This window comes from Oncorhynchus keta, chromosome 2 (genome assembly GCF_023373465.1).
Source record: "Oncorhynchus keta strain PuntledgeMale-10-30-2019 chromosome 2, Oket_V2, whole genome shotgun sequence".
Lineage (NCBI taxonomy): Eukaryota > Metazoa > Chordata > Actinopteri > Salmoniformes > Salmonidae > Oncorhynchus > Oncorhynchus keta.
Genome location: NC_068422.1, coordinates 51,389,052 through 51,410,790, shown reverse-complemented (window position 1 = coordinate 51,410,790; position 21,739 = coordinate 51,389,052). Strand labels below are relative to the sequence as shown.

The window sequence follows — 21,739 nt, the reverse complement described above, 5'->3', positions numbered from 1 at the left end:
AATGCAGAGCCAGGTCACATGTGTCTCTATCCAATCAGATGCCCTAGGCGGAGTCTGTCATGCCTACTGCAGTACTATCGTTTTTCACACAATAAAATATCCAGCTACTTAGTCGCGTAGGATCTCTGTTAAATGAATGTGTAATTGTTGTTACAATGTATCGTCTCTGTATGAATATTTTGTTAACATTGACAGAGTAATAGTCAGGCGGCGCAGGGGTCGATCGTATGCATTATTCGCATAATGCTTCCAATGCCTAGTGTCGATGGGGACATTTTTGACTGTGTTCAACGAGGGAACGTTGAACATTGTGCACATATCATTCAACATGATCGATCTATCCTCAAAGAGAAAGGTAAGGCTTACCTATGCATGTTTGGAGTATGCATTAGCCTATATAATTTACTGCACACACATTTGGGGAAAATGGGGAATGGATTCTATTTTTCAACTAGCCTAGCTACTCGACTGTAGCCTATTCCAATGTCACTTCCGGGAAAGGTGCTTGCCATACCATTATTCTTGGGAATGTGTTATTACTTTCTGTAGTTAAATGCTGAATAAAAAGGATGTCAGTAAAGATGTCTGTCGTCAGATCTTTACCATTAGCATGTATTACCCAGTCACTTAGTTGCATCAAATATGCATGAGTAAATTGTTTTGGTACAGGCAGCAGATATTGCGTTATGTAATGTTTTATAACCAATCTATCTTAAAACTACTGGCCATATTAGGCCTAGGTTTAATTATGTCAAGTTTTAACAATGGCAAGTTTCAGTGTCCCATCACAGTTGATGACAGTTGACTACTGATGTCTCCTGTCATGTTGTCAGAGAGAGAGAGAGATACCTTAACTTGTCTGTGTTTTATCAATGATCTGAGATGGGTAGTTGTTCAGTCTATTCTCTCAGACACTTTTCAGCTCCTGACAGTAGTAAAGAGACAATAGTAGGCCTACTGCTCTTTGGGTGGTTAGGGAGTGACACTATCTCAAAGTAATGTAATAAATGTGATAATGTACAGTCATAGTACTTGAAGCATCTTTAAACACCAACATTTATTTTACTGTGAGATGTTCAATATCTTCTCTAAAGTTCTTCAGTCAAGACTGTCTCCTTTTAACAGCAAAACACAGGCTTTTCACGCTGATGAGACTTGTCATGTGTGTGTAGGTTGGGGTGGTTTTAGTCCTCTCCACTTTGCGTCCCTCCATGGTAACCGTGCCATGGTTGACATGTTGCTAAGCAATGGAGCTGACCCCAACCTGACCTGTGATGCAGGAATGACAGCCTTCCATTTCGCCTGCAGGTCAGTAACACTGATTGGACTGGGTAAGCCCCACTATCCACTCCTATTAAATATGTGGAAAGGGACTAGGGGAAGAGCGTTGGGCCCCTATAGGGCTGTGACGGGCATGGCATTTTGGGTGAAGGTAATTGGCTAGCCAAATGACTGCGGTCACGGTAATGACCGTTCAAATATCAAAATAAATAAATGAAGACACATTTTCTCATAGAATGAATAGAACTGGTGTCCCCATTCAAGTCAATGATGGTGTTATGGGTGGACGGGTGGCCATTGAGAGTGTACCCATAGGAGCAAAGCAGGAAGTTAAAGTAGGAAGTAAAAGCAGAACATTTACCAATCAATATTTGCTTTGATTTGTTGATTCAACTCAACTGACATTATAAAAAATACATTCCATTGCATGAGCCACATCATCATTTGAATGAACATTCTACATTACCATGGAAATTATTGCATCACAATACCAGGCAGCAATTGCGGGTGTACCCATGAGTTTACCAGTCAAATTACTGGGGTTAAAGGTTCCAACCCTGTTCTATTCATTCTGTTTCTATGTGTGCTGCTGCTGCAGGGAGTGGGGCGTTGCCTAGGAAACCAAAGACTCGTTTGCTACAACACCTTGCTTGTTTCAGCAAGGAGCAACAACGTTTCATCACGTTGTTAAGAGTCCATGTTACAGCAGTTATTTTATTTTCATGATGGTCTTCATCCGTAACCATTGGTCATATGGTAATTGTGTCAACCCAAGGCACCTGGAGCAGAAATGCCGCTCTCTCCTAGAAATTTCCCTCTCTTCTTCTCTCTGAAGTGTGCACTCATACAGTCCCCCTCATGAGGGGGAGTGACTTGAGTATACACTTCAGGGAGAAATGGAATTGGACTACTAATTCATGCTATTAATATGTTATTGATGGTAATGTATCTGTCTCTCTAGGCATGGTAATGTATACGTGATGCACCAGATGATGCAGCATGGAGCTGACCTGCGCATGGTAGACCATCAGGGAAAAACCGCCCTACACCATGGAGTATGTGGAGGGAACATGTAAATACACACACACACACACACACACACACACACACACACACACACACACACACACACACACACACACACACACATAAACAGACATTAACACACACACACATAGCTGCATAATGTTATATATTATATATCAACTTCATCCCAAACCGACAGATTTTAATTCTCCATCATTAAAATGTTTTGTTTGTTGTTTAACTTTTTATGCACTTTAGAATTATTTGAAAAGCACTATACAAGTTTTAAAAAATGTGTGTGTGTGTATATATACTGAACCAAGATATAAACGCAACATGTAACAATTTAAAAGATTTTACTGTGTTACAGTTCATATATAAGGAAATCATTACATTTAAATAAATTCATTAGGCCCTAATCTATGGGTTACACGTGACTGGGCAGGGGTGCAGGCATGGGTGGGCCATGGGTGCCCAGGCCCACCCACAGGGGAGCCAGACCCAGCTACAAACAGGCTTTATTACAGACAGAAATACTCCTCAGCAAACCCCCTCCCTCCCCTCAGATGATCCCACAGGTGAAGAAGCCGGATGTGGAGGTCATGGGGTGGCGTGTTTACACGTGGTCTGTAGTGGTGAGGCCGTTTGGACTCACTGCCAAATCCTCTAAAATGACGGAGGCGGCTTGTGGTAGAGAAATTAACATTCAATTCTCTGGCAACAGCTCAGGTGGACAGTCCTGGAGTCCCTCAAAACTTGAGACATCTGTGGCATGGTGTGGTGTGACAAAATGGCACATTTTAGAGTTGCCTTTTATTGTCCCCAACACAAGGTGCACCTGTGTAACGACCATTCTGTTTAATCAGCTTTTTGATATGCCACACCTGTCACATGGATGGATCATCTTAGGAAAGAGAAATGCTCACCAACAGGGATGTAAACAAATTTGTGGACACAATTATAAGAGAAATAAGCTTTTTGTGCATATGGCAAATTTCTGTGATCTTTTATTTGAGCTCATGATACATGGGAATAACACTTTACATGTTGTGTTTATAGACAGTACATTCTGAAAGTATTCAGACCCCTTGACCTTTTCCACATTTTGTTGCATTACAGCCTTATTCTAAAATGGATTAAATATAAAATGTCCCTAATCAATCTACACACAATACCCAATAATGACAAAGCGAAAACAGGTTTTTAGAAATGTTTGCAAATTTTAAAAAATCTACAGAAATGTACATAAGTATTCAGACCCTTTGCTATAAGGCTCAAAATTGAGCGGTGCATTCTGTTTCCCTTGATCACCCTTGAGATTTTTCTACAACTTGGAGTCCACCTGTGGTAAATTTCAATTGATTGGACATGATTTGGAAAGGCATACACCTGTCTATTTAAGGTCCTACAGTTTGCAGTGTATGTCAAAGCATAACCCTTCTCTTGGGAGAAGGGCCTTGGTCAGGGAGATGACCAAGAACCAGCTGGTCACTTCAATAGAGCTCCAGAGTTCCACTGTGGAGATGGGAGAACCGAAGGACAATCAGGCCTTTATGGTGGAGTGGCCAGAAAGGAGCCACTCCTCCGTAAAAGGCACATGACAGCCTGCTTGGAGTTTGCCAAAAGGACACCTAAAGGACTCTCAGACCATAAGAAACAAGATTCTCTGGTCTAATGAAACCAAGATTGAACTATTTGGCCTGAATACCAAGCATCACGTCTGGAGGAAACCTTGCACCATCCCAACAGTGAAGCATGGTGGTGGCAGCATCATGCTGTGGGGATGTGTTTCAGCAGCAGGAGCTGGGAGACTAGTCAAGATCGAGGGAAAGATGAACAGAGCAAAGTATATAGAGATCCTTGATGAAAACCTGCTCAGAGTGCTCAGGACCTCAGACTGGGGTGAAGGTTCACCTTCCAACAGGACAACACACAGCCAGCACACAGCCAAGACAACGCAGGAGTGGCTTTGGGACTGCATGTCCTTGAGTGGCCCAGCCAGAGCCCAGACTTGAACCCGATCAAACATCTCTGGAGAGACCTGAAAATAGCTGTGCAGTGACGCATTTACATTTTTTACATTTAAGTCATTTAGCAGACGCTCTTATCCAGAGTGACTTACAAATTGGTGCATTCACCTTATGACATCCAGTGGAACAGCCACTTTACAATAGTGCATCTAAATCTTTTAAGGGGGGGGGGGGGTGAGAAGGATTACTTTATCCTATCCTAGGTATTCCTTAAAGAGGTGGGGTTTCAGGTGTCTCCGGAAGGTGGTGATTGACTCCGCTGTCCTGGCGTCGTGAGGGAGTTTGTTCCACCATTGGGGAGCCAGAGCAGCGAACAGTTTTGACTGGGCTGAGCGGGAACTGTACTTCCTCAGTGGTAGGGAGGCGAGCAGGCCAGAGGTGGATGAACGCAGTGCCCTTGTTTGGGTGTAGGGCCTGATCAGAGCCTGGAGGTACTGAGGTGCCGTTCCCCTCACAGCTCCGTAGGCAAGCACCATGGTCTTGTAGCGGATGCGAGCTTCAACTGGAAGCCAGTGGAGAGAGCGGAGGAGCGGGGTGACGTGAGAGAACTTGGGAAGGTTGAACACCAGACGGGCTGCAGCGTTCTGGATGAGTTGTAGGGGTTTAATGGCACAGGCAGGGAGCCCAGCCAACAGCGAGTTGCAGTAATCCAGACGGGAGATGACAAGTGCCTGGATTAGGACCTGCGCCGCTTCCTGTGTGAGGCAGGGTCGTACTCTGCGGATGTTGTAGAGCATGAACCTACAGGAACGGGCCACCGCCTTGATGTTAGTTGAGAACGACAGGGTGTTGTCCAGGATCACTCCAAGGTTCTTAGCGCTCTGGGAGGAGGACACAATGGAGTTGTCAACCGTGATGGCGAGATCATGGAACGGGCAGTCCTTCCCGGGAGGAAGAGCAGCTCCGTCTTGCCGAGGTTCAGCTTGAGGTGGTGATCCGTCATCCACACTGATATGTCTGCCAGACATGCAGAGATGCGATTCGCCACCTGGTCATCAGAAGGGGGAAAGGAGAAGATTAATTGTGTGTCGTCTGCATAGCAATGATAGGAGAGACCATGTGAGGTTATGACAGAGCCAAGTGACTTGGTGTATAGCGAGAATAGGAGAGGGCCTAGAACAGAGCCCTGAGGGACACCAGTGGTGAGAGCGCGTGGTGAGGAGACAGATTCTCGCCACGCCACCTGGTAGGAGCGACCTGTCAGGTAGGACGCAATCCAAGCGTGGGCCGTGCCGGAGATGCCCAACTCGGAGAGGGTGGAGAGGAGGATCTGATGGTTTACAGTATCGAAGGCAGCCGATAGGTCTAGAAGGATGAGAGCAGAGGAGAGAGAGTTAGCTTTAGCAGTGCGGAGCGCCTCCGTGATACAGAGAAGAGCAGTCTCAGTTGAATGACTAGTCTTGAAACCTGACTGATTTGGATCAAGAAGGTCATTCTGAGAGAGATAGCGGGAGAGCTGGCCAAGGACGGCACGTTCAAGAGTTTTGGAGAGAAAAGAAAGAAGGGATACTGGTCTGTAGTTGTTGACATCGGAGGGATCGAGTGTAGGTTTTTTCAGAAGGGGTGCAACTCTCGCTCTCTTGAAGACGGAAGGGACGTAGCCAGCGGTCAGGGATGAGTTGATGAGCGAGGTGAGGTAAGGGAGAAGGTCTCCGGAAATGGTCTGGAGAAGAGAGGAGGGGATAGGGTCAAGCGGGCAGGTTGTTGGGCGGCCGGCCGTCACAAGACGCGAGATTTCATCTGGAGAGAGCGGGGAGAAAGAGGTCAGAGCACAGGGTAGGGCAGTGTGAGCAGAACCAGCGGTGTCGTTTGACTTAGCAAACGAGGATCGGATGTCGTCGACCTTCTTTTCAAAATGGTTGACGAAGTCATCTGCAGAGAGGGAGGAGGGGGGAGGGGGAGGAGGATTCAGGAGGGAGGAGAAGGTGGCAAAGAGCTTCCTAGGGTTAGAGGCAGATGCTTGGAATTTAGAGTGGTAGAAAGTGGCTTTAGCAGCAGAGACAGAGGAGGAAAATGTAGAGAGGAGGGAGTGAAAGGATGCCAGGTCCGCAGGGAGGCGAGTTTTCCTCCATTTCCGCTCGGCTGCCCGGAGCCCTGTTCTGTGAGCTCGCAATGAGTCGTCGAGCCACGGAGCGGGAGGGGAGGACCGAGCCGGCCTGGAAGATAGGGGACATAGAGAGTCAAAGGATGCAGAAAGGGAGGAGAGGAGGGTTGAGGAGGCAGAATCAGGAGATAGGTTTGAGCAGAGGGAAGAGATGATAGGATGGAAGAGGAGAGAGTAGCGGGGGAGAGAGAGCGAAGGTTGGGACGGCGCGATACCATCCGAGTAGGGGCAGTGTGGGAAGTGTTGGATGAGAGCGAGAGGGAAAAGGATACAAGGTAGTGGTCGGAGACTTGGAGGGGAGTTGCAATGAGGTTAGTGGAAGAACAGCATCTAGTAAAGATGAGGTCGAGCGTATTGCCTGCCTTGTGAGTAGGGGGGGAAGGTGAGAGGGTGAGGTCAAAAGAGGAGAGGAGTGGAAAGGAGGCAGAGAGGAATGAGTCAAAGGTAGACGTGGGGAGGTTAAAGTCGCCCAGAACTGTGACGCGCCCCATCCAACCTGACAGAGCTTGAGAGGATATGCAGAGAAGAATGGGAGAAACTCCCCAAATACAGGTGTGCCACGCTTGTAGTGTCATACCCAATAAAACTTGAGGCTGTAATCACTGCCAAAGGTGTCTTAACAAAGTACTGAGTAAAGGGTCTGAATACTTATGTAATTAAATGTAAAAATGTTTTTTTTTTATACATTTGCAAACATTTCTAAAACCTTTTTGTGACTCGTTTCAAGAAACTAGGCTTTTTTGGGGTGGGGGGGGGTAGAAATGCTTTCTGTAATATGTGAACTTTCATGTGCCTAAGTAGCAAACTTGTATGCCAACTGTAAATACAAATACAATTGTTAAATTATGAGCCTAGTTGGTTTAGCCAAAGAAAAAGTCAACAACCTTCCCACTAGCCATGATTTTCTGAGATAAGGAGTGGGCTGGACATGCTGATAGATGAGTTTGGATTGGTCTGCCATGTAGCATGCTTCTGTCTATTTGAGCTGGTCAGTATGTGTAGGTAAAATAAGGGCAACCATGGCATCCGTGACAGGGAGGGAGACACGTCCATCCATGTATACAGATAGTCTAGATACAGTGGTTCTTCCTTTAAAAGTTGTGAGCTTGTGCCTCGCTGTTAGTGGTAGATGGTGGCATTCTTGAAAATAAAATAAAAGAGAGCCGCACACTCTCAGATGCAAAAAGAGTGGCCTAATAACATTGGTTAATAATCAAATATTAAAATGTCATACAAAGAACAGCATACAAACAAATGGATAGCATACCATCATAGATTAATTTGACTACACAAGTTTACAAACAATTACAATGGCAAAGTCACAATAATCACAATAATGGCTTCAGATCAAAGTCTACGTTGAGACCGAAGGGCGCAAGGGTCTTTAAATTAAAGATCCAGGCAGCCTCTCGTTTTAACAATACATTATCAAGGTCACCCCCTCTCCTAGGGAGGGTGACATGTTCGATGCCAATATAATGCAGAGTGGCCTGCCTCCAAGAAGTGGGCCGCAACTGGATAAGTAAAGTTTTTACACTTAATGGTGCTATGATGCTCTGAGATACGTACTTTTAATTCGCGCTTTGTTTTACCTACATAATTTTTACCACAAGGACAAGTTATAAGATAAATAACTGCCTTAGTGGAGCACGTAATAACACATTTTATTGGGATCGATTTCCCTGTTTGTGGGTGTTTGAAGGATCTACATTTATAAGTGCCATTGCATTGAGCACAGCCATTACATTTGTAATTTCCATCCAGTAGGGGCGCAAATAGACGTTGTTCAGGAATATCTTGGGGTGGTAAATCAGAGTTTACCAATTGGTCTCTGAGATTTCTGCCCCGCGAGAATACAACCAAGGGAAGGTCCGAAAACACTACCGAGACTATCATTGGATTTTAGGATGTGCCAATGTTTGTGAACAATTCCCTTAATTTGTTCAGAGCACTTTGAATAGCGGGTAGTTAGAACGCAAGAATGCGTGTCATGTCTCGTTTTGTTTTGAATTTTCTCAATGGCAATATTAATCTGATCATTCTTGTAGCCCCTCTCCTTGAACTTTCTTTGCGTCTCAGCCATATTTCTGTCGAAATCTGATTGTTTTTTGCAAATTCTTTTGATTCGACAGAATTGGCTGTAGGGCAAACTATTTTTCAAGGGAAGTGGGTGACTTTCAACTATCAGCCCTCAATTCATGTCATTAAGTCAATAGAGCATTTGTTCAGGATGGCACACCAGCGCTCACAGTAATCATCTGTGCGCTGTCCCAATGATGGTTATTTTTGCCACCTGAGTCCCCGAGGAATAATCCTTTGACGCACATAATCACTAAGAGTGACTATATGTAGATGCATTCTCGTCTGGCGCTTAGATAAATGTAACAGTTCTTTCAAGAGGTCAGAATGACCTCCCGGCATGTCAAAAAGGGACTCCGAAATAATGATCTTATCACGCTCCCTTTGGCTATATTCAAAGTAATCTTGTATGGGTCTATGACCAGTGTCAGGAAAATAATTATCATTCAGCATCGTTTAAGAGCTTTTTTGTCGGTAGGGTGCTGTTGTTTGTAAACTTGTGTAGTCAAATTAATCTATGCTATCCATTTGATTGTATGCTGTTCTTTGTATGACATTTTAATATTTGATTATTAACCAATGTTATTAGGCCACTCTTGGCCATGATTACAGACACCTGTGTCTTTTGACACTATATAAACGAGTCATCCCGCAGTGTTTGTGATTATACCCTGATGAAGACAGCCTGGCTGTCGAAACGTTGGTATTACATTTTTGCATCTGAGCTCCTAGAGTGTGCGGCTCTCTTTTATTTTCACGTTTCTACTCCGCTAGCCAGCACCTCGTCTTAATAGGTGTGCGTTTCTTTTTCTTCTAGATGGTGGCATTCTGTCATTACACCACACTATCACAAGGGGGAGTTAGAACGCTGATCTGTCGGTAGTCTAAACTGTGGCAATTAATGGAGCCGTTTTCAGTCTAAGAGTCTCTTCTCTGGTACTAGAGTCCTGCATCAGGCAGCAACAAAAAAACTGTTGGTGGTCCTGGAGTTAAGAGAGAACTTGGGTAAATACAACGGGTAATTTAACTTGATATTTGAACTGACGATTTCTGAAAAATAGCCACAGTGGGCTTTTGGTTTCTCTCCCTCTAAAAACAGAAATTAATCATTCTAAATAAGTAACTGGCTTTATTTACAAATTAGTAAGAATGTCTCAGCCCATGTTCAAGAATGGCCTTTATTCAGATTACAATAACTGTCGGTTATTTGAAACTAAATCCTCTCCAAAATATTTTTTTTTTTTAAACAAGCCATAGAAAGTTGGTTGTAATTTCAGTCAAATAAAAAAGTAAGAACTTGTCTGTCGGCCCTGCATTAACCTCTTAAGTCGACCCTCTACTTTTTCGAACATTCTGTTAAAAATCGCGCAACATTTCAGCGCCCTGCTACTCATGCCAGGAATATAGTATATGCATATGATTAGTATGTGTGGATAGAAAACACTCAGACGTTTATAAAACTGGTTAAATCACGGCTGTGACTATAACAGAACGTGCGTTTCATCGAAAAGCGCAGGAAAATCTGATCACTGAAAATTGGAAAATATATCAATGCGCCACTTGCATGTATTGTCTATGGGAAGGCAAATTACCTGGAGCTGAGATTGCAATTCCTACAGCTTCCACACGATGTCAACAGTCTTTTCATTTGCCGAAGGCTTTGTTTTTGACAGCCCATTTCTTCATGTCTCCGACCGGATATTTTGGTTGAGATTTACCCGGACATTATTTCCAGACGTACAGCTATAGAATATACATCGCCTCGTGATCAATTTGATCGCTTATTAACGTTTACTAATACCTAAAGTCGCATTACAAAAGTATTTCGAAGTGTTTTGTGAAAATTTATCATCAACTTTTTTCATTTTAAAAAATGACGTTACGTCGTTATAAGACGCTATTTTTTTTCGTTGATCACACAGTCTTCATAGATCGATATCTAGGCTATATATGGACCGATTTAATCGGAAAAAAGACCCAATAGTGATTATGGGACATCTAGGAGTGCCAACAAAGAAGATGGTCAAAGGTAATGAATGTTTTATATTTTATTTGTGCGTTTTGTGTAGCGCCGACTATGCTAATTATTTTTTTTACGTCCCCTGCGGGTCTTTTGGGGTGTTACATGCTATCAGATAATAGCTTCTCATGCTTTCGCCGAAAAGCATTTTAAAAATCTGACTTGTTGCCTGGATTCACAATGAGTGTAGCTTTAATTCAATACCCTGCATGTGTATTTTAATGAACGTTTGAGTTTTAACGAGTGCTATTAGCATTTAGCGTAGCGCATTTGCATTTCCAGTTGGAATGAAGTTTTGATGTTGGTGTGCAGTGCCTTTTCTCCTCACATAGTGATGTGTGTTTCTTCCAAACCACTCAACTTTAGTTTAATCTGTCTACAGAATATTTTGCCAGTAGCGCTGTGGAACATCCAGGTGCTCTTTTGAGAACTTCAGACGTGCAGCAATGTTTCTTTTGGACCGTAGTCGCTTTGTCTGTGGTGTCCTCCCATGGAACACCATTATTCATTAGTGTTTTACGTATCGTAGACTCGTCAACAGAGATGTTATCATGTTCCATAGATCTCTGTAAATCTTTAGCTGACACTCCAGGATTCTTCTTAACCTCATTGAGCATTCTGCTCTGTGCTCTTGCAGTCCTCTTTGCAGGATGGCCTCTCCTAGGTAGCGTAGCAACAATGCTGAACTCTCTCCATTTATAGACAATTTGTCTTACTGTAGACTGATGAACATCAAGGCTTTTAGAGATACTTTTGTAACCCTTTCCATCTTTAAGTCAACAATTCTTAATTTGCGGACTTCTGAGATCTCTTTTATTCGAGGTGTGGTTCACATCAGGCACTGCTTGTTGTGAATAGCAAACTCACATTTTGTGAGTTTTATAGGGCAGAGCAACTTTAAGTCAAAGTCCAGACCTGAATCCAATCGAGAATCTGTGGAAAGAACTGAAAACTGCTGTTCACAAATGCTCTCCATCCAACCTCACTGAGCTCGAGCTGTTTTGCAAGGAGGAATGGGAAAAAATGTCAGTCTCTCGATGTGCAAAACTGATAGAGACATACCCCAAGCGACTTACAACTGTAATCGCAGCAAAAGGTGGCGCTACAAAGTATTAACTTAAGGGGGCTGAATAATTTTGCATGCCCAATTTTTCAGTTTTTGATTTGTTAAAAAAGTTTGAATTATCCAATAAATGTCGTTCCACTTCATGATTGTGTCCCACTTGTTGTTGATTCTTCACAAAAAAATACAGTTTTATATCTTTATGTTTGAAGCCTGAAATGTGGCAAAAGGTCGCAAAGTTCAAGGGGGCCGAATACTTTCGCAAGGCACTCTACATACAGTGGGGCAAAAAAGTATTTAGTCAGCCACCAATTGTGCAAGTTCTCCCACTTAAAAATATGAGAGAGGCCTGTAATTTTCATCATAGGTACACCTCAACTATGACAGACAAAATGAGGGGAAATATCCTGAAAATCTCATTGTAGGATTTTTTATTAATTTATTTGCAAATTATGGTGAAAAATAAGGTATTTGGTCAATAACAAAGTTTATTTTTTTATTGTTATTAATTCATTCAGAATGATATAAACGCCCCTTAGGATCTGTGAGAAAATCTGAGAATAGCTCATGGAAAATGCCCCTTAGATATTAATATAGATATTAATATATACAATCCTCTTAATGTAATTATTGGCGGAGAGTCACATAATTGAAAAAATATTTTTCGATATACTGCAGGCCTACCACAGGCCATATGAGTGTCACAGAGTGTTGAGTAATGTTTGGTTAAAAATGGTGTAGGTCTTATTTATTTAATGAGCATATTGAAGTTAGAAGCAAAAACCTATTATTTATTTTAGAACTATTTCAGCACCGTTTCGCTCTGCTCTGAGGCAAGCATGGGGACTGGTCTTGATAAATCAATGAGATTTACATTTTCACTTAATCTCCGTTTGAGTATTGGTTAGACAAGAATTAGAACATTCGGGTGCAAAAATGTTATGATCTTAGTGAAACCTTTATTTAACTAGGCAAGTCAGTTAAGAACAAATTCTTATTTACAAGGACAGCCTACTCCTTCCTCCCGTTGTACAGCGCCATATTTGACATTCCATTCAAATGGAAACCCAGTGTTTTGTTTTTCTCTGAATAGAAACACTATAATATTAAACAAATATATTAAGCCAAATGTCTTAAAATCAATCCCATACACTATGTTATTACAAAAAGGTTTTAAATTCTCTGTCAATGCCAATGCAGAAGACTATCAAATGATTCTCAAAGATGCCCTCTGGTGCTCACACTAGCAATAACTTGTATTAACAGAAAAAATGGCTGACAAATAAATAATGTGCCGCAGAATGCTGCAGCAGCCCGCAAGGTGTACCGCAGTATGAAGCAACTTTGAATGGAGGAACCACTGTACACTGCGTCTCACAAAGACACGGCTATTGGAACCAAAAATCTCAAATTTGGACTCATTATATATATACATTATTATTTTTCAAAGGACAGATTTCCACCGGTCTAATGTCCATTGCTCATGTTTCTTGGACAAAGCAAGTCTCTTCTTATTATTGGTGTCCTTTAGTAATGGTTTCTTTGCAGCAATTCGATTTTGAAGGCCTGATTCATGCAGTCTCCTCTGAACAGTTGATGTTGAGATGTGTCTGTTACTTGAACTCTGTGAAGCATACAATAATGTGGGCTGCAGTCTGAGATGCAGTTAACTCTAATAAACATATCCTCTGCAGCAGAGGCAACTCTGGGTCTTCCTTTCCTGTGGTGGTCCTCATGAGAGCCAGTTTCATCATTAGCGCTTGATGGTTCTTGAAATTGTCTCACCTTCATATCTTAAAGTAATGATGACTGTCGTTGTCTTTGTTTATTTTGGCTGTTCTTGCAATAATATGGACTTAGGCTTTTACCAATTAGAGCGATCTTCTGTTTACCATCTCTACCTCACAACACAACTGATTGGCTCAAAAAAAAGAAGAAAGAAAAAAAAGACAAATGACAAGGGACGCCTGTTAATTTAAATGCATTCCAGGTGACTACCTCATGAGGATGGTTGAGAATGCCAAGAGTGTGCAAAGCTGTCATCAAGGAAAAGGGTGGCTACTTTGAAGAATCTCAAAAATAAAATATATTTAGATTTGTTTAACACTTGTTTTGATTACTACATGATTCCTTATGTGTAATTTCATAGTTTTGATGTCTTCACTATTATTCTACATTGTAGAAAATAGTAAAACAAATAAAGAAAAACCTTTGAATGAGTATGTGTTTAAAAACGTTTGACTGGTACTGTATATAGCGTGTGCGACCCTCATTTATATTTATAGCTTACTGTTAGTTTTCAGAGTCAGCACCTCTACATAAAATAATTTTCTCTGGGTGTGCTCCAGCTCCAGCTTTTTATTACACACACACATGCACACACATCAAAACACACACGCTCTAACCCCGAGTTGTGTCTCCCAGTGTAGCGATGCAGTACCTGTGGGAGACAGGACTGTTTAGGTGGTGTGATGGAGACATGTACCATGTTACACCTCTACACCTGGCTGCTGATACTGGCAACACTGAGGTGGTCCGTTACCTGCTCCGAGGAAAGGTGAGACATACACACTTGCTTGGTAAGTAAGTCCGATGATGACTTTCATGTTTCACTTCTATTGGGGAGTTTCGCTATGGAGTTTCCCTTAGGGTTCCGTTCCTCAAATCACATAATCTCTTACGAACAGGGAACGTAAGGTTGTGGGTCGTGTACCAATAATATCTCCTTTCTCCTAAAAGCATTGGATTTGTGGAGGCATGGGCAATCTGGAGTTTCCACCATATTTATTATACCATATTTATTATTCATATCAGTGAAGGGATGGAGAATCTCAATTGCATACTTATCGTGTCCTCTCTTGGTGACGACTGACTGCACCTGAGATGGCCACTGTCCTCGGTTATGTGGTGCTGACTTTCTAGTGGACGTCGCTGTCCACTAGAATGGTGCTGAATCTCTGTGACATGCGCTCTTTGCTGAAAGATCTGGAGCCCGATGAAGCCCTTGGCAGTAGTATCCTTCAGCGTTTTAGGATTGTTGCTGCACTGTTTTAAAGTATTTTTTGTTTGTGTGTGTGGCAGAGGTGTATGGTGGAGACTGTGGATGAGGATGGGTTGACAGCGGTCCATGTGGCAGCTGAGAGGGGCTGTGTAGAGGTGTGTTGGACGCTGTTACAGAGATCCGGCTTCAGGATGCTGCACTTGAAGACCTATAGCGGACACACACCTCTGGACCTCTGCAGGCAGGGAAAGACATTCAGGTAGGTCTCAATATCTATAACATTTACCTTCAAATTGGTTTTGTTCATTAGGAACAAAACTGAAAAAAATGACAAATGTAATTTTTATTTTCATCTTGTGAAACATTTTTAAAACGCTTTCCATTGTGTAACCTAATGAATACAACCCAGGAATATATTCCACTGTCAACGTCTTCTGTCCATCTAACTGTCCCATTGCCATACCGTCACCTGGAACATCAGTTTAACATTTTAACCATCTTTATTATTTTGGGGTTGTATTTCCACAGACACTTGCAGCTGACCAAACTACTGACCCGCTACATGAGGGAGCCACCATTCAACAAACCTGATGAGTCCGACCGTAAGTGCTGAGGCTGTGATAAGTTTAACTGTAATGAACATTGTGTGACATTGAATTGTGTTTCTCTGTATAATTGTGTGTATGGGTCTCTCTCTCTGGGTGTGTGTGTTTGCGCGTGCATGCATCCAGTCCTTTACTACTGGACGTTATTCTTCCCATGTCTGATTGGAGGAGCTATTCTGATTATCGCAACAATGTTGGGGGGCTACGGAGGGATAACGTGCGCCGTCCTCTTCCCCTGGCTGGCCAGGAGTATATTTTCCCAGTTCCACCGCATGACGACCTACCAGAGGTATAGACACTGTGTGTATCTGCACTATACAGTAAATTAACCCATTGTATTGGTCTTTGTTCCATTACCTGTCCTATGTTGTGTTGCAGGTTGGCCAACCCCGTCTACCTAGGGACTGTGATAGCTGGATTGTTCCACTCTCTAGTCTGCTTCTACTATAGAATACTACCGCCTAATATCCTTTATATTACAGTGATAGTATATTACCTAATATCGTGTACTGCCTAATTATATTACAAAGTATATACTTTTCACATACATTGAATGCCTGATGAAGACTGTGGCTTTAACCAAATCAAATTGCAAATCTTGCTTGTGACTAGTTCCTGGAGGTTGTGGTCAATTATTCTTTAGCTGAATTATGATAAATATACTTTACACTGACAATCCATCATACATCATATGTATGTAGCCTACATCTAGTATATTTAAGCAATAATGCATGAAGGGGTGTGGTGTATGGCCAATATACCACGGCTAAGGGCTGTTCTTCCGCACTACGCAATGCAGAGTGCCTTGATACAGCCCTTAGCTGTGGTATATTGGCTGCATACCACAAACATCCAAGGGGCCTTATTGCTCTTATAAACTGGTTACCAACGTAATTACAGCAGTAAAATAAATGTTTTGTCATACTCGTGGTATATGGTCTGTTATACCACGGCTGTCACCCAATCAGCATTCAGGGCACGAACCACCCAGTTTATAATGTTGGTTGAGTCTTAACCCACTGTGACGCTTGTGGGGTGATGGTGTTCTGGGTCATGTGTCGCTGGTCCAGTTCTCTGTGGTTCTGGTCTTGTTCTGGATGGTTCTAACCCAGGATCCTGGAGAGTTGGGACCGGGAGATGCAGATCCTCGCTACTCCTCCATAACAGACCTGCTGGAGAACAACCAGAATCCTCAGAGGTTCTGCATCTACTGTGAGGTGAGGAGAACCAGTCAATCAATCTTTATTATGAGTTGAAACAGACAGAGGTTCTGTATCTACTGTAACATGAGGAGAGCAAGTTTAAGTTAGTGTTGCAGCTGAGAATTGAGTTGTGGCCAGTTTATCCTGCCCTCCTTTTGTCATAGTATTATGTGGCGACTATAGTCTCCACTATAGTAAGTGGTGATTGGGCAATGCATGTTAAAGTTGACTCGTCAATCCTCAATATTCTTGAACGAAACTGTGCACTTCCACAGAGAACTACATTCCCTAAATGCTCAACAAACAGCGCCTCGATCCATTCAGCAGTTTTCTTTTACAAAGATAGGTTTATGGCATTTTGCCATTTCTAGTTGACTCAACTTTGGCAAATGTGTTGAGGCAACTCAGGAGTGTATGTAAGCAGACCTTTCCTGCCCCAATGTAAACTAGAAATCGTGTTGCAGCTGGTTGCCTTGATTTTTGAAAAGTTGACTCAACTCAAATTGTACAGTGTATGCACATCAATAGCAGTAGCTATTGTTCATATGTCACATTTAGGGTAGGCTTGCTTATCTGAATTTCCTTAATTTTGGGGGAATTGCCAATACTATGTCACTTAGACATATAGTTTTTATATTTATATATGATATGATTATAGAAAAGATTAGTATTTCTCACTGCTATTCCCTCTCTCGCCATCTAGTTGTTCCAGCCAGACAATACTAAACACTGTAAATTGTGTGATGTGTGTGTGAGGGATTACGACCACCACTGCCTGTTCCTGAACCGCTGTGTTGGCGGTGGCAACCACCGCCTCTTCATCATCTTTATCCTCTCCATGGCCACAGCACACCTCCTTTTCATTGCCGTGGCAACTTACCACCTGTATGTGGTCGTGGTGTCCCTCGAGGACCAGTCATTGGTTAGGGCAGTAGCTGCACAGTTCTGGGTGGTCTCCCTGACGATAATGAACTTTCTGACAATCATTTGGGAGGTGTGGTTGTTGACGGAACAGTTTGACGCTATCGCCATTGGGACTACCACCTACTTCAAACCTACCTGTGAGACTCGGCCACGGTCGCTAGGACAACGCTGGACAGCGGTGCTTACCTTCCTATTGGAGGGGAGGAGACGGTTAGATTATGGACTCACAGGGGACAAGATCTCCATAGACATTTAGATAATATGGACTCTAAAACCTATGGTGAAATGGAGAACAATGTATATTTTGTCAGTTTTCCTTTCTTAAAACCAGTTGGATCTTCTAGCCTGTTGAGCTAAAGCCTAGGCATTACCTCGGGAAGCAAATACCGCTATTAAACATATAACAAGTGGTGTGTAGACCAGAATGAGTTCTAAGAGATCTTAACATTAGAGATAACATGTTACTTAGATTGTCTTTTGAGAGTGCGGTCATAAACATGTCTGTTAAACATTATACTGGAACATACACTGCCGTTCAAAAGTTTGGGGTCACTTAGAAATGTCCTTGTTTTTCAAAGAAAATGACATTTTTTGTCTATTTAAATAACATCGAATTGATCAGAAGTACAGTGTTTACATTGTTAATGTTGTAAATGACTATTGTAGCTGGAATGGAATATCTACATAGGCGTGCAGAGGCCCATTATCAGCAAACATCACTCCTGTGTTCCCATTACATGGTGTGTTAGCTAATCCAAGTTGAGCATTTTAAATAGGTTAATTGATCATTAGAAAACCATTTTAAAATTATGTTAGCACAGCTGAAAACTGTTGTCCTGATTTTAAAAAAGGAATAAAACTGTCCTTCTATAGACTAGTTGAGTATCTGGAGCATCAGCATTTGTGGGTTAAATTACAGGCTCAAAATGGCCAGAAACAAAGATCTTTCTTCTGAAACTCGTCAGTCTATTCTTGTTCTGAGAAATGAAGGCTATTCCATACGAGAAATTGCCAAGAAACTGAAGATCTCGTACAACGCTGTGTACTACTCCCTTCACAGAACAGCTTAAACTGTCTCTAACCAGAATAGAAAGAGGAGTGGGAGGTCCCGGTGTTCAACTGAGCAAGAGGACAAGTACATTTGTGTGTCTAGTTTGAGAAACAGACGTCTCACAACTCCTCAACTGACAGCTTCATTAAATAGTACCCACAAAACACCAGTCTCAACGTCAACAGTGAAGAGGCGACTCCGGGATGCTGGCCTTCTGATAATGGGCATATGTAGATATTCCATATAAAGAAATCAGCCATTTCCAGCTACAATAGTCATTTACAACATTAACAATGTCTACACTGTATTTTGGATCAATTTGATGTTATATTAATGGACAAAACTAATTGCTTTTCGTTCAAAAACAAGGACATTTCTAAGTGATCCCAAACTTTTGAAAGGTAGTGTGGGTATTGAAAAATGTATACTTTTAATATATAGACTATAGTAGAATGAATGTGGAAATCTTGCCAGCGAACAAACCAACATCAAACTCCTCACATAACACACTGACTGTCTGTCTTGGTAAGCATTTCCTATGTATGCATTTGGAGTTAGTTCTCTGTTTTATGTGATGCTCTGAGCTATTTTAAAGCCAACAGTACTTATACAACGATGTAGCTAGTTTATGAATAACTGACTGATTTTGTCTGGCCTGTGAAGGATCCCACTATTTAACTAGTATGTCCTGTGGGGTCCATTCTCTGTTTCACATTTTAATGCAGTGATGTATTTTTAAACTGTTTCATTGGAGATAACTGTTCACTTGAATTGTTACCTCAGTTTTTTTAATACTTCTCACTGGAACATTTATTTTTAACTTAGGTGTCATTGTTGTTTTAAATAAAAGTTCAATATGATGAAATGATGATGCTTGCCTTTGTTATTGGTGGTGTAAACCGTTGGTAAGTGACTAGTGTTAGCTTATAACTGCAATGTCATTTTGGATAATTGCATGCCCTTTGAGCTAAGAAGGCATTCGCACTAGGCACTAAAATAAGTCTTCAGGTTTCAGGCAACGTTACTTATTAGGCGAGAGGGGTTAACTGTGTGAAACATCCTTCGTGACACGTGTTATCATTAGATACCTCTCGTTACCTCTCTGACCTGCTCCTTTATAGCAAAACCACATCCAGTCATCTGCCATTACTATCACTGATTTCCTAAATATCCCACAGGGACATACCATATTACTACTAGATTACAGAGGATGAGGATTCAGTTGTCATCTCAGCCAGGTATGGTTGGGTAATGTATGTATCTGAGCAGTTTAGCCTTTTATGTCACATTTTATTGAATGTCCTCTATGGCCTGCTCTATGTACAGGGTGTTTACGATGGGAGAAAGCAGTCTGTACAGGCCAGAAGACCTCTAACTCTCCATAACATCCATCCTGCCTCTGACAAGACATTTCCCTTTCTATTGCTGTGTTGATCTCTCTCCCTCTTTATTTCTCATGCTCTCTTTTTCTCTCTTATTTATGTCAACCAGGTAGGCTAGTTGAGATCAAGTTCTCATTTACAACTGCGACCTGGCCAAGATAAAGCAAAGCAGTGCGACACAAACAACAGAGTTACACATGGAATAAACAAACAGTGTGTGCAAATGAGGTAGGATAAGGGGGGTAAGGCAATAAATATGCCATAGTGGTGAAATTATTACAGTATGGCAAATTAAACACTGGGGTGATAATGTGCAGAATATGAGTGTGCAAATAGCAGTACTGGGGTGCAAAGGAGAATAATAAAATAACAACATGGTGATGAGGTAGTTGGATGGGCTATTTACAGATTGGCTATGTACAGGTGCAGTGATCTGTGAGCTGCTCTGACAGCTGGCGCTTAAAGCTAGTGAGGGAGAAATGAGTCTCTTACTTACACGCACTCTCTATCTCTTCTCTCTGGCATACACACACAGTCCCTTAGTGTTCCTAGCATTCCATTCCAGCTGGTCCTTGTCCATTAGCAAATCAAATCATGTAATGTTAATAATCTCTGTGTTAATTGGTGAGCTGGTCTGGCAGTGTGTTGCCTGGAAACAGCAGGGTGCATCCCCATATCTACATTGACGGGAGTCTCCCACATGCCTTTTGGCGAACACCAAACATGTTTGCTTATTCTTTTCTGGCCCCACTTCTGTAAAGCCCTGCTCTGTGGAATGTATGGCTTAAAGTGATCCTATGGACAGATTCTATCATCTCTGCTGTCGAGCTTTGCAGCTCCTTCAGGGTTATCTTTGGTCTCTTTGTTGCCTCTGATTAATGCCCTCCTTGCCTGATCTGTGAGTTTAGTTGGGCGGCTCTCTCTTGGCAGGTTTGTTGTAAGTGCCCTAAACTTTCCATTTTTTAATAATGGATTTAATTGTGCTCCGTGGGAGGCTCAAAGTTTCAGATATATTTTTTTAACCCAACCCTGTTCTGTACTAATCCACAACTTTGTCCCTGACCTGTTTGGAGAGCTCCTTGGTCTTCATAGTACCGCTTGCTTGGTGGTGCCCCTTGCTTAGTGGTGTTGCAGACTCTGGGGCCTTCCAGAACAGGTGTATATATACTGAGATCATGTGACAGATCATGTGACTCTTAGATTGCACACAGGTGGACTTTATTTTACTTATAATGTGACTTCTGAAGGTAATTGGTTGAACCAGAATACATATGCACGCACCACTTTTCCGTTTTTTATTTTTCAGTTCACTTCACCAATTTGGACTATTCTGTGTTGGTCCGTTACATGAAATCCAAATGAAAATACATTTTAATTACAGTTTGTAATGCAATAACATAGGGAAAACGCCAAGAGGGGAGTGAATACTTTTGCAAGGCACTGTATCCAGGCATCATCCTCGGCACGGATGAAATCAAATCAAATCAAATTTGATTAGTCACATGCGCCAAATACAGCAGGTAGGTAGACCTTACAGTGAAATGCTTACTTACGAGTCTCTAACCGACAGTGCACAATACAGATAAGAATAAGAGATAAAAGTAACAAGTAATTAAAGAACAGCAGTAAAAAAAACAACAACACAGGGGGGTGCCGGTATAGAGTCAATGTGCGGGGGCATAGGTTAGTTGAGGTAGCATGGACATGTAGGTAGAGTTAATGTAAGTGACTATGCATAGATGACAACAGAGGGTGGCAGTGGTGTGGAGAAGGGAGGGGGGGGGGCAATGCGATTAGTCTGGGAAGCCATTTGACTAGATGTTCAGGAATCTTATGGCTTGGGGTAGAAGCTGTTTAGAAGCCTCTTGGACCTAGACTTGGCACTATGGTACCGCTTGCCGTGTGGTAGCAGGGAGAACAGTCTATGACTAGGGTGGCTGGAGTCTTTGACAATCTTTGACACCGCCTGGT

At 42.2% G+C, this 21,739-nt stretch overlaps 1 protein-coding gene across 2 annotated transcripts; it reads left to right on the top strand.

Moving 5' to 3' along the window:
* The first annotated feature begins 44 nt into the window (after nt 1-44).
* Nucleotides 45-19,251, top strand: LOC118402469 (putative ankyrin repeat protein RF_0381). 2 transcript variants are annotated; one of them, XM_052478557.1, is made up of 10 exons: nt 45-355; nt 1,173-1,308; nt 2,243-2,353; nt 14,028-14,160; nt 14,685-14,863; nt 15,133-15,206; nt 15,336-15,498; nt 15,588-15,948; nt 16,031-16,426; nt 17,115-19,251. In XM_052478557.1, the coding sequence occupies exons 1-8, from the start codon at nt 244-246 to the stop codon at nt 15,724-15,726; spliced, it is 1,047 nt and encodes a 348-aa protein (XP_052334517.1). In that variant the 5' UTR covers nt 45-243; the 3' UTR covers nt 15,727-15,948; nt 16,031-16,426; nt 17,115-19,251. The 2 variants fall into 2 exon arrangements, with proteins under 2 accessions (XP_052334517.1, XP_052334516.1); XM_052478556.1 differs by having other exon boundaries at nt 15,588-16,426.
* The last annotated feature ends 2,488 nt before the right edge of the window (nt 19,252-21,739 follow it).